This window comes from Phoca vitulina, unplaced genomic scaffold, assembly GCF_004348235.1.
Source record: "Phoca vitulina isolate PV1807 unplaced genomic scaffold, GSC_HSeal_1.0 scaffold67, whole genome shotgun sequence".
Taxonomy (NCBI): Eukaryota; Metazoa; Chordata; class Mammalia; order Carnivora; family Phocidae; genus Phoca; species Phoca vitulina.
The window spans coordinates 14,112,435-14,125,994 of record NW_022589770.1 but is presented as its reverse complement, the minus strand read 5'-3'; the positions used below and the strand labels follow the sequence as shown (position 1 = coordinate 14,125,994).

At 38.8% G+C, this 13,560-nt stretch overlaps 1 protein-coding gene across 1 annotated transcript in view; it reads left to right on the top strand.

Annotated features, from left to right (window-relative positions):
- UHRF2 (ubiquitin like with PHD and ring finger domains 2) overlaps positions 1-9,803 on the top strand; it is a 91,639-nt gene extending 81,836 nt beyond the window's left edge. The window contains exons 15-16 of the mRNA XM_032392290.1: positions 7,721-7,819; positions 8,770-9,803. Of these exons, the coding sequence (XP_032248181.1) occupies positions 7,721-7,819; positions 8,770-8,916 (246 nt within the window). The 3' untranslated portion in view covers positions 8,917-9,803. The remainder of the gene's footprint in view (positions 1-7,720; positions 7,820-8,769) is intronic.
- The last annotated feature ends 3,757 nt before the right edge of the window (positions 9,804-13,560 follow it).

Sequence of the window (13,560 nt, the reverse complement as noted above, 5' to 3'; positions counted from 1 at the left end):
GGGGTCAGAGGGAGAAGCAGACTCCCCGCTGAGCGGGGAGCCCGATGTGGGACTCGATCCCGGGACTCCAGGATCATGACCTGAGCCGAAGGCAGTCGCTTAACCAACTGAGCCACCCAGGCGCCCCTATAATTCTCCTTTTTAATGGGGTCTTTGTCTGGTTTTGGGATCAAGGTAATGCTAATGCTGGCCTCATAAAATGAGTTTGGAAGTTTTCCTTCCATTTCTATTTTTTGGAACAGTTTCAGAAGAATAGGTATTAATTCTTCTTTAAATGTTTGGTAGAATTCCCCTGGGAAGCCATCTGGCCCTGGGCTTTTGTGTTTTGGGAGATTTTTGATGACTGCTTCAATTTCCTTAGTGGTTATAGGTCTGTTCAGGTTTTCTATTTCTTCCTGGTTCATTTTGGTAGTTGATACATCTCTAGGAATGCATCCATTTCTTCCAGGTTATCTAATTTGCTGGCATAGAGTTGCTCATAATATGTTCTTATCATTGTTTGTATTTCTTTGGTGTTGGTTGTGATCTCTCCTCTTTCATTCATGATTTTGTTGATTTGGGTCATTTTTCTTTTTGAGAAGTCTGGCCAGGGGTTTATCAATCTTGTTAATTCTTTCAAAGAACCAGCTCCTAGTTTCCTTGATCTGTTCTACTGTTCTTTTGGTTTCTATTTCATTGATTTCTGCTCTGATCTTTATTATTTCTCTTCTCCTGCTGGGTTTAGGCTTTATTTGCTGTTCTTTCTCCAGCTCCTTTAGGTGTAGGGTTAGGTTGTGTATTTGAGACCTTTCTTGTTTCCTGAGAAAGGCTTGTATTGCTATATACTTTCCTCTTAGGACTGCCTTTGCTGCATCCCGAAGATTTTGGACAGTTGTGTTTCCATTTTCATTGGTTTCCATGAATTTTTTTAATTCTTCTTTAATTTCCTGGTTGACCCATTCATTCTTTAGTAGGATGCTCTTTAGCCTCCATGTATTTGAGTTCTTTCTGATTTTCCTCTTGTGATTGAGTTCTAGTTTCAAAGCATTGTGGTCTGAAAATAGGCAGGGAATGATCCCAGTCTTTTGGTACCGGTTGAGACCTGATTTATGACCTAGGATGTGATCGATTCTGGGGAATGTTCCATGGGCACTAGAGAAGAATGTGTATTCTGTTGCTTTGGGATGGAGTGTTCTGAATATGTCTGTGAAGTCCATTTGGTCCAGTGTGTCATTTAGTCTTTATTTCCTTGTTGATCTTTTGCTTAGATGATCTGTCCATTTCAGTGAGGGGGGTGTTAAAGTCCCCCACTATTATTGTATTGTTGTCGATGTGTTTCTTTGCTTTTGTTATTAATTGCCTTATATAATTGGCTGTTCCCATGTTAGGGGCATAGATATTTACAATTGTTAGATCTTCTTGTTGGAGAGACCCTTTAAGTAGGATATAGTGTCCTTCCTCATCTCTTATTAAACTCTTTGGTTTAAAATCTAATTTGTCTGATATAAGGATTGCCACCCCAGCTTTCTTTTGGTGTCCATTAGCGTTGTAAATGGTTTTCCACCCCCTCCCTTTCAATCTGGGGGTGTCTTTGGGTCTAAAATGAGTCTCTTGCAGACAGCATATCGATGGGTCTTGTTTTTTAATCCAATCTGATAGCCTGTGTCTTTTGATTGGGGCATTTAGCCCATTTCCGTTCAGGGGAACTATTGAAAGATAGGAATTTAGTGCCATTATATTGCCTGTAAGGTGACTGTTACTGTATCTTGTCTGTGTTCCTTTCTGGTCTATGTTGCTTTTAGGCTCTCTCTCTGCTTAGAGGACCCCTTTCACTCTTTCTCATAGGGCTGGTTTCGTGTTTGCAAATTCCTTTAGTTTTTGTTTGTCCTGGAAGCTTTTTATCTCTCCTTCTATTTTCAATGACAGCCTAGCTGGATATAGTATTCTTGGCTGCATATTTTTCTCATTTCGTGCTCTGAATATGTCCTGCCAGTCCTTTCTGGCCTGGCAGGTCTCTGTGGATAAATCTGTTGCCAATCTAATGTTTCTACCTTTGTAGGTTACATATCTCTTCTCCCGAGCTGCTTTCAGGATTTTCTCTTTGTCTCTGAGACTCGTAAGTTTTACTATTACATGTTGGGGTGTTGACCTATTTTTATTGATTTTGAGAGGGGTTCTCTGTGCTTCCTGGATTTTGATGCCTGTTTCCTTCCCCAAATTAGGGAAGTTCTCTGCTATAATTTGCTCCAGTATACCTTCAGCCCCTGTCTCTCTTTCTTCTTCTTCTGGGATCCCAATTACTCTAATGTTGTTTCATCTTATGCTGTCGCTTGTCTCTCAAATTCTGCCCTCGTGATCCAGTAGTTCATCTCTCTTTTTCTCGGCTTCTTTATTTTCCATCATTTGGTCTTCTATATCACTGATTCTCTCTTCTGCCTCATTTATCCTAGCAGTTAGCACCCCCATATTTGATTGCACCTCATTAATAGCCTTTTTGATTTTGACTTGGTTAGATTTTAGTTCCTTTACTCCTCCAGAAAGCGTTTCTCTAATAACTTCCATGCTTTTTTCAAGCCCAGCTAGTATGTTTAAAATCATCATTCTGAACTCTAGTTCTGACATCGTACTAATGTCTGTATTGAGTAGGTCCCTGGCAGTCGGTACTGCCTCTTGTTCTTTTTGTTGAGGTGATTTTTTTCCGTCTTGTCATTTTGTCCAGAGGAGAATAGATTAATGAGAGAACAAAATGCTAACAGGGTAACAACGTCCCCAGAAAATATACTCTAAACAAATCAGAAAAGACCTGAAGCCAGGGGAAAAGAAAGGGAAAGAAAGAAAAAAGAAGAAAAAAGAAAAGGATAAAAACAAAAACAGAACAAAGCAAAAAAACAACAATATAATCAAATATGATCAGGCTGGTGCATAGATCAGTGTCACACACTAGATTTTGGGTGTATTTTGGTCTCTTACAAGAAAGTGCCTCTCAAATTTTTAAAGAAAGAAAAACTTACATAGGTACCAAAATGAGGGTTAATACGATGAAGGGATGGAATATGACTGTAAAGATGAAAATTATAAAAGATTTTATAAAAGGAATTGATAAGAAGTTGTTTGAAAAAAGAAAGGATTTTAAAAAAAAGGGAGAGAATGTGATCAGGCAGGAGACTAGAACAAAGCCATACACTAGAGATTTAGGGTATATTTTGATCTGTTAGAAGAAACTATCTCAAAATTTTAAAGAGAGAACAACTTATATATATATGCCAAAAATAAGGGTAACTACTATGAAGGGATAGAATATGACTCTAAAAATGAAAAAGAAAAATGTTTTTTAAAAAGGGGATTGATAAGATGTTGGTTGAAAAAGGGAAAAACAAAAATTCAAAAAAAAAGTTTAAAAAAAAATTAACTTTGACAGACTAAAGAATCATGGTAAAAAAGCCATGATCTATGTGCAGTATTCCCCTAGCTCTGGAGTTCTGCTGTTCGCATCTGCTGTTCTCACCGTAAACTTGGTCTTGGCTGACTGTTCTTGCTGATCTTCTGGGGGAGGGGCCTGTTGCCATGGTTCCCAAATGTCTTTGCCGGAGGCGGAATTGCCCCGCCCTTGCCGGTCAGGGCTAAGTAATCTGCTCGGGTTTGCTCTCTGGAGCTTTTGTTCCCTGCAAGCTTTCCGTGCAGCTTTGGAGGCCGAGAGTGAAAATGGCGGCCTCCTAATCTCCGCCCCAGAGTAGCCGAGAACTCGGGGCCCCACTCCTCAGTGCGCCCCCAGAGAAAAGCAGTCAGTCTCTCCTGTCTCCCCGGTCTCGGGCCGCACTCCATGCTCACCTGGCCTGTGAATGAGCGTTTCTATCTCTGGCACACGACCCCGTGTGGAGTCTCCAAACCCAGCAGATCCCTGCGGTGCGCTCCCACTCCGCTCCTCCCGGGGGAGGAAGGGGAGTCTCCCCGGATCTGCCGCTTGTTGGGTCCCTGCTGGAGGAGCAGTGGCCCGACTGTGCCGCGGATCATGGTTTATGGCAACCCTGAGCTGCAAGCCCACTCCTCGGCTCCGTCTCTGCAGCCGGCTTCCCCGCTCCGATACCTGGGAGCTCTGCCGCAGCACCCCTGGTCTTTCTGTGACCCCGAGGGTCCTGAGACCACACTGTCCCAGAGAGGGTTCCATCCCCCGCTTAGCCACTGGAGCGACGTCCCTCAGTGGAGCCGACTCTTAAAAGTTGCGATTTTGTGCTCCGTGGCTCTGTCACTTGCCAGAAGCGGCCGACGGAGGCCCCTTCCCCCGCCGTCTATCTTCCCGACTATCGCCTCGGATTCACTTCTCTGCACCTCCTACCTTCCAGAAAGTGGTCACTTTTCTGTTCAGAGAGTTGTTGCTATTCTTTTCTTCAATCTCCTGTTCAGTTTGTAGGTGTTCAGAATGGTTTGATCCCTATCCAGCTGAATTCCTGGAACCAGATGAAATCCAGGTCTCCTACTCCTCTGCCATCTTGCTCTGCCCCAAATCCCAGGTGCCCCTAACTTTTAAACTTTAAAGAAATGGGTGAGATTTATCAAATACTTTTTTTTTTTGAGAGAGAGAGTGCCATGGGTGTGAGGGGGAGACAGAGAGACAGAATCTTAAGCAGGCTCCACACGCAGTGAGGGGAGCATGACGAGGGGCTTAATCTCACCACCCTGAGATCATGACCTGAGCCAAAGTCAAGAGTCAGATGCTTAACTGACTGAGTCACTCAGGTGCCCCTCAAATACTCTTTTTTTGGAGTCATCGTTTTCTTTGCTTATAAATATGAAATATTGGGTCATTCTTGGTAAAATGAGGCTTACATGTTTGGAGGACAGAAGGAAAGTGATTTAGTTGTATATGAAGTGTTACTTGCTTTTTAGCCAGGAGACCCAGCCAAAATGAGAGTCTGATTCTGGTAGGTCGTTTTCACTTAGAGAAAGCAAGATACAGCAAACAGTTGTTGATAATAGTCTAATTATTCTCTGGTGAGAGGATACAGCTGGTTAGGGATAACTCAAGTGAGTTCTAGCTCCGGGGTGGGCAGGAGACAAAGTAGTAGGTATAGGTGAAGGAAAAAGCCACTTAAGTGTACGTGGAAGTTCTTTGCATATCCATTGATTGGATGGAAATGTGTATTGGGCTTCACTGTGAGACTTTTAATATGTATATCCTGTTTATCAATTTTTAAAAAATTGAAGTGATTGTATCCTGTGAGACTTGGCAAATGTATACAAATCAAGTACACTTGTCACCTCTTCTTTCAATGTAACTTTTATATGAAATAGTCACCAGTTAACAGTTCTCAAACCACTACCAAAAGAAAAGACAAAAGTAGTATTCAGTAGGTTATCCACTATTGGCAGGGTCTTTCATGCCTGGGTGAGATGATTGTGACCTTGCTGCTAGTGATTACTTTGGATGTTTATGTGGTATTACCATGGGCAAATTTTATGCCCATTCTGTTCAGATAAACCAGGAATACATTTATCAAGCCAGAAAAATCAGGTGTTGGCCAATGGCGACTTTTAAATAAATGCATATATTATATATATGTATGTATATTTTTATCCCAATACCTTCCCAAGGCCCTACATGATCTGGCATCCGTACTTACTACCTCTTGCTACTCTCTCAGGCCCAAACTGCTTCAGCTACAGTGACCTCTGTGCTATTTAAACACACTCAACCTGTTGCTGCTTCTAGGCCATTATACCTGTACTACCTCTCTGACTAGAAAATGCTCTTCTCTGCACCTTCATGTGGCTCACTCATTCCTGTAAGTCTCTGCAGAATTCTAGTCCTCAGAGAAGCCTTCCCTGGCTACCCTTTCCAAAACAGCCACTCTTTATTCATGCTCAGTTATTGCTATCTGAAATAGGTTTTTTTTTTGTCTGCTCTCCTAAAGGAATATAACGTTCTATGAAAGTAGAAACTGCCTTTTTATCACTTCTACACAGATGAGTACCTAGCACATTGTAGGAACTCAAAATATCTGTAGTACATCTTACAGGTATTTTGGAGATACCAGGGAAATTATCAGTCATTAACAATGTACTTTGTCACGGGGAAGGGGACCTGGTATTAAAGTTTGAGTTCTTTCCATATCTCCCCTAAATGGTATATTCTTTCAGTGTGTTTTGTAATACTTGTTGATAATTTGCTTGACTTTTATAATGTTCATAAATAAGTTTCAAGAAACAACTTTGAAATGGAACCTTTGATTTAATTTTTACCTGAAATTCTTGTACATTCTGCTTTTTTTATTGACCAAAAAAAAAAGACATAAAATACACTCTCGTACTACCAAAATAGCTGAATTAGCCTTGTGACTGTTCAAAAAACTATTTATCCTTCTAGTTTAAAAGAAACGGTTGGGTAAAATGGAACCAGTAGTGGCTTTTGATGAGTATGAGAGTACCCATTTGGTCATCTTTGCTTAAGATGGCTCTACTTTTTTTTTTGTTTTTTTTTTAAGATTTATTTATTTATTTATTTATTTGAGAGAGAGAGTACCTGAGAGCACAGGGAGGGGCAGAGGGAGAGAGAAACTTTAGCAGACTCCTCGCTGAGCTCAGCCTGATGTGGGGCTTGATCTGAAGACCCTGAGATCATGACCTGTAACCAAGAGTCAGCGCTTAACCAACTGTGCCACCCAGGGGCCCCAAGATGGCTCTACCTTTTATAATTTAGTCCCAATTTGAGTAAACATTGGTATCGGGAAAATACGGGATTTTTTTAGATTGAAGCAAAATACCACAGAAGATAATCCTAGGAAAATAAATATGTTGATTCTTTTTTTTTTTAAGATTTTATTTATTTATTTGACAGACAGTGAGAGGGAACACAAGCAGGGGGAGTGGGAGAGGGAGAAGCAGGCTTCCCTCAGACCAGGGAGCCCGATGTGGGGCTCAATCCCAGGACCCCGAGATCATTACCTGAGCTGAAGGCAGCCGTGCAATGACTGAGCCACCCAGGTGCCCTAAATATGTTGATTCTTCAGAGTATTAGATACTACAGAGTATTTGTGCTTTTATTTTCATAGTTTAAAAAATACTGAGGTTTTGGGGCACCTGGGTGGCTCAGTGGTGGAGCATCTGCCTTTGGCTCAGGTCGTGTTCCCAGGGTCCTGGGATTGAGCCCCACATCAGGCTCCCTGCTCGGCAGGAAACCTGCTTCTCCCTCTCCCACTCCCCCTGCTTGTGTTCCCTCTCTCGCTGTGTCTCTCTCTTGTCAAATAAATAAAATCTTCAAAAAAAAAAAATTGAGTTTTCATAACAGCAAAAGATTGAATAAATAACATGTGTTCATATACTGGAATACCACCCAGCTTTTTTGATAAAAGATCTGTATGTAATGACTGAGAGAAGCTGTCCATGATTGTTTTTTTTTCCCTTGCAAGTTTTTATTTAAATCCCAGTTTGTTAACATATGTCCGTGATTGTTTTAAAGGGAAAAATAGTAATCTCTGGAATGTGAGGTTTAAGGGGAACGTTCACTTTTTAATGCCATATATTTTGATTTTGCACATTTTCCAGTCCAGTTCTAAGGTTTAAAACTAATGTGTATATCTTAATGGAATGGAGTTTCTCCGTTTTGTATATTTGCTTCTAGTACCATCACTTTTTTTAATACAAAATGTGTGATAGTGACAAAGACATTTTTTCCCTAATTACTTAGAATCTTATTAATATTTTATGAAATACTAACCTTTTTTCTTCCTCTTGGGTACCATTCTAGAATTTTCTGAAAAAATTGGAACAATCTTTTATGTGTGTCTGCTGCCAGGAGCTAGTTTACCAGCCTGTGACAACAGATTGCCTCCATAATGTCTGTAAAGTAAGTAGATTTCTTTCTCATTTTATCTTGTTTAGGACAAGAGGGTTCACTAACCTCCAGACGTGTTTTTAGCATGTAAAGCATTTTTCCATGAAACAGAACAGTTGTGGAACCTTGTGAGCTAAGAAACATTTCATTACATTTTGGCAGTAATGCGTGTTTCAATTCTACAGTAATAGTTAAATATGTATAGTTGAGGTATTCTATCATATTTGGAGTTACTGAGGAGAGGTTGAAATGGAGAAGAAAGTAAGGTGTTGTTGCTGTTTTCTATGTTAGAGCATATGTATGTTTCATATAGTGCAAACTGAATTCCATCCACTAATGGAATCTAAAACATACTCTGTCTGGCAGCATGCCCAGAGGAGTTGAATATTGTATTATTAGTGTGGTGTAAAGGGAAAAACTGAGTTTTAGTCAAACCGAGGTTGGAATCCTGCTCTACTGCTCAGTGGTTATGTGCCCTGACCTAACCTCTGAACTTTAGTTTCTTTTGTAAAATGGAAGTAAACCTTTCGCATATGTTTGTGCCTGACCTATATATTTCTGGAAGACACATTCTACGTTTAAGTGATTTGTTGAAACATATAACTTAGTTCTAAGTAGGGGAGTCCTAAATTTTTTTTTAGGTGTTCTGTCATGAAAGATCAGGATTAAAATGCAACCTAGAAGATGAGGCTAGTGGAAACTATACATAAATTCTAACACTCTCATTTTATTGGATGAGGAAATTAAAGGACACGAAAGTTAAAGTTTCACAGTATGTGCTAGAAGTGGAACCTGAAGCCATGACTGTAGAGTAGTTTTCATAGTGCAGATTCAGACCTTTACAGTTGTTCATCCTAAGTTTCTAGTTCCTATTTAAAAGCATAAGTCATTGACTTTTCTACATGCTATTACTGTTATGAAATTGGGTATGTTTTTGTTTTTGTTTTTTGGTTTTGCCTTAGGATTGCTTACAGCGCTCCTTTAAGGCTCAAGTTTTCTCCTGCCCTGCTTGCCGGCATGATCTTGGCCAGAATTATCTCATGATTCCCAATGAGATTCTGCAGACTCTACTTGACCTTTTCTTCCCTGGCTACAGCAAAGGACGATGATTTGTCTATTTCTACTGTGTTGCTCTTGATGGCTTTTTGGACAATAAAGAATCTAAAATGATTGGGGGGAGGGAGCGGGGAGGGTGGAAGCGCAATGGTGGACCATATCTCTCACGTTCTGAAGCAGCTAATCCTCTTTCCTACATAGCCATTATCTTGTGTGTGTAGTAAGAGGCCCATTTCTCAACTGTCTTTTAAATATCAAAAGGTAGTTCCTGTCAGTAACAACTAGTTTTAAATGAGTAAAAAGTCAAAGCCTCAGCTCTAGTTGATATCCAAGTTAATGATTTATTTTGCAACTACCTCAGGACAGAAAAGACTTATGGGGATTTTTTAAATCATTGAGTAATTAGTTAAATGAAATTTTAGCTACGCACTGCCTCCCAAATATTAGTTGTGCCTGGTTTGTGTAATTTGATTTTACAGAGGAAATGACACTCAAGATCTTTGGAACGCAGCTTCTGTATTGTGCATAATACATTTTTAATGTCTTCTTCCATTACAATGTGTTTTGCAAGGACAGGTTCATTTTTTAGCCCATTTTGTGAGCTCCATTGTGCTTTTTTCTGGTGTTTTATGCAAGTTGACTACTAATGACTAATGAGAACAATATGAATGCATTGTTGCTGCATTAGTGTAATGTGGTGTGGTTTTGCACTTAAAAGAGGTATTCAGATGCTCTAGTTGTAAATGTTCATGAAAAGCCTCTTCTGTACTAGTCAAACTGCTTTTAGTGAGTCTCACCAGTGGTTTTACATCTGCAGAGCATTGAGGGCTGGGCTGACTTTTGAGAGGACTGAAATTGCTTCATATTGTGATCCTAAATTTTATATTCACTATATTCCCTAAAGTATACCTTAATAAATATTTTATGACCAGAAAAATAGCTCATCTTTCTTCACTTTTTTACATTTGTCTGGCTTATAGTACATATTTTTAAGAATTAATCACTTCCAGAGTATTTCATTGTATATTTTAAAACAGACATTTTCTATAATTCTCTATTCTTGATTTTTGGTAATACGAAATAGTATGAAATCTGGGTTTGATTTTTTTCTTTACTTTTACTAAATTGGAAAAATTTTCAAAATAAGTACTTAGTGATTGTTCTTTTATCTATAACAACTTCAGTCTTGCATTCAGTTTTAGTATTATCAGTGCTACTTATTTCACTGCCATGAGAAAACATCTTTCTAGTCTCTGAAAGTATATTGTTAATATTTTCATCAAAGTTTTAATGATTGTTATATTTTCATCAAAGTTTTAATATGATAAAAAGTTTAATATGAGAAAACATCTTTCTAGTCTCTGAAAGTATATTGTTATATTTTCGTCAGAGTAAAGATTTAATACCAGTTTTCCTGCTTCTGGATTCAGAGCCACACATAGCACCAATATTTATTGAATATTGCTTTGCACTAGTCACTTGTACGTTTTTATGTGTATTCATTTCATCCTCCTGACAACCTTTAGAGGCAGGTACTATTATCCCCATCTTATGGATGAACATCAGAGGTACAGAAAGGTTAAGAAACTTGCCAAAGTTCGTACGTCAAGGAAGTGGCCCAGCTGTGCTAGAAACAGGCACGGACGCTGGCAATCTTACTTCTGGGCTATATAAACTCTCACATTTGAATATAAGCCAAGCTAGGTTGGGTGCTTTTCCTGCCTTCAATTAAATTCAAAATCAGGTCCTGGGGATCACTTACAGCATAGTGATTGGAACTGTTTTTACTTAGGGCTAGTTATGGACATTGGAATAGTTTTCATTTGAAGAATCAAATAGGGCCTTTTTAGATTGAAATGAATCATTAAATTGCATCATCTAGTGTTGTATTTCCTTTGGCACTGGCCATCTCTCTGTGTGAAGGGTGGGAAACAAACATCTCCCAGTTTCAGCTACTTGAACTGGTTTAGTTCTGCTTTTATTAGCAAAATAAGTGATTCCCACAGTTAAGCTATGTTTTTTCTTAACTTTGCTATAATATTATGGACTAGGAAAGAAAGTGGACTCCAGCTTAACATGTTCAGGAGCCAAGAATGGCCCCAAACTAAGCAATTTTATGTTGCTTTTAAACTTTTTCAAAAGACCTCGGGTTTTTTTTACATAAACATTTTGGTTTGATATAAAAGATACAGACTTTTAGAAAATAACCACAATACCTTTGCCACACATGTAAAAAAAAAAAAAACCATTAACAGTTACATCATCAAATGTCTAGTAAATGTTCAAATTTCCATTGTCTAAAATGTCATGTATAGATATTTTAGGTTTGTTTATGTCAGGATCCAAATAAGGACCTTACATTGTTATTAATTGCTATCACTTATGTATCTTTTAATCTGTATATATCCCTTCAATTTTCCTTTACTTTTTGCAATTTGTATGTTTAAATTATTCTGGAGCCTTTCTGACAGAGCAAGATTTTGCTGATTATAACCATTGCTGGTATGGTTTAACCTGTTTTCTTTATTCTATGCAAATTGGTAATTGGAATTCAAGCATGACCAGATTCAGGTTTGATCCACTGCCCCACACCCCCCACACCCCCCACACCCTGGGCCAAGACTTCTTCATAGGTGGTATGGTTATTCCTTCAGGTGGTATACAGTATTTGGTTGTCTCTTAGGCTCAAGTTTGAAAGAGTAGCTTCTCACTGGATTCTGTTACATGTAGTAGGTTACAGTGATTGCTGTTAAGTACTCAGCCACTTTCATATGGGTAGGATTTTTTTTCTAATTAGCATAAGCAGGGCCTCTAGTTGTAGAACTCATTCTAAATAATATCGTTCATTCAACAAATATGTGCATGCTAGTATGTTTAAGAATATTAGGTAAACTTTGGGGAGTTGGCAATCTAAAACACCCTAAGCTCTCTCATAAGCTTGTTATGACAGTTTGGCTAACAGAAAGGGGGACCTGCCTGTATTACAGCTTTGGATTTTAGTATAGAGCCTACATACGAACTGAAGAGAGATCTGCTCTGACTTGCCCACTGTGTACTATTTCTTTTCTGCTTATTAGGGACCGAACCTTTTCCCATTCTTCAGGACACCCTGAAATACAGAGCTCATGACTCTACCTGATTTTAGGGAATTGAGCTTGATAATTCACTTATCACCAGCTTAAACTGGGAAGAGTTTTCCATGCTTATCTCCTGTATGCTGACTGGTCCACACACCAGACGTTTGAATCCCTGAAAGAACTGATTATTTAGTAACCTGGATTAATCAGACGGTACAAAGAAAAAAATACAAACACCAAACACAAACACAAAACATCAAGAACTAGCTAGAGGGACCAGGCAGGCAGACCAAGTTACAACTATTAAAAAAATGAATGAAAGAACGAATTTTACACTATATCCTCAAGTATAAAACTGCATTGCATTGCTAGAATAACAATAAGGTGCTGTGTGAAGAGTAGTTTGAGATTAAAATTCTCGGAAGTAAATGGTTGAAAACAAGAGTAACAGACAAAACAGTGGACAAAATCTGAACATATTACTGTGTATTCCATTATATATGGATATTCCACGGTTTGTTTATTCATCTGGTGATGGATATTTGAGTTTCTAGGATTTTGCTATTATAAATAGCTGCTATGACCCTTCATCTGTAAGTCTTTGGGAAATAGTTTGAAAGTTTCCTATCAAATATGTTCTTACCATATAATCCATCAATTTCATTAGTATTTACTCAAAACAAATGAAGAGATGTTCTCAAGTGGTTTATACCATTTTACACTCCTGCCAATCATGTATGAGAGTTCTAGTTGCCCCACATACTAACGCTTTGCTTTTGTCCTCTTCATTGTAACCATTCTGGAGGATATGTAGTTTCTGTAGGACACAGGAGTGGGTTGAATATATAGTGACCAGAATGATGAGTAGTCATCAGTACTGTTCTTCTGGTATTTCTGGCTCTCAAGTGCATGTGTTAGGATTGTATATCTTAGCCTCCTTGTGGTTGGCTAGGGTCATGTGACCAGTTAATCAGTGAGCTGTTTAATAAATGCTGTGTGTCACTTCAAGACAGAGTGTTTCATCGCCCTCCAGAGTTGTTTTTTTTTTTTTCTCCCTTCCATGGAGATCAGTAGTACCCAGACAGCTTTTCTAATAACATGGGTCCCAGAGTGAGAATGATACAGAGTTCCCCTGCCCAGCTTACAATGGACAGGTAACCATGAGTGAGAAGTAAATCTTTTTAACAACCTGACATTTTTGAGTTAACATGACCTAGCCTATCCTGACTAATGGAAGCATTCTTAAATTCCTCAGTTTCTCAGTAGACAAGGAATTGAATTTTTTAAATTAGTGTTTTAATAATTTAGAACTAGAACTTCCACTATGTTTAAACTAAATTTTTCATCTCTAAGTCAGTTGCCTACATGCTATTGATTGGTTGATGGTGTGGTAGGCAACCTGTAAGATGGTCCCCGATGATCTCCAGCACCTCATCTTCATTCCCTGTTGTAATCTCTTCCCTTTGAGTGTGGGCTAGACTTATTTTTTTTTTTTTAAGATTTATTATTTCCTTATTTTAGAGAGAGCAGGGATGGGGGGAGATTCTTTTTTTTTTTAAGATTTTATTTATTTGTCAGAGCATGAGCACAATCGGGGAGAGGCAGGGAGAGGGAGAAGCA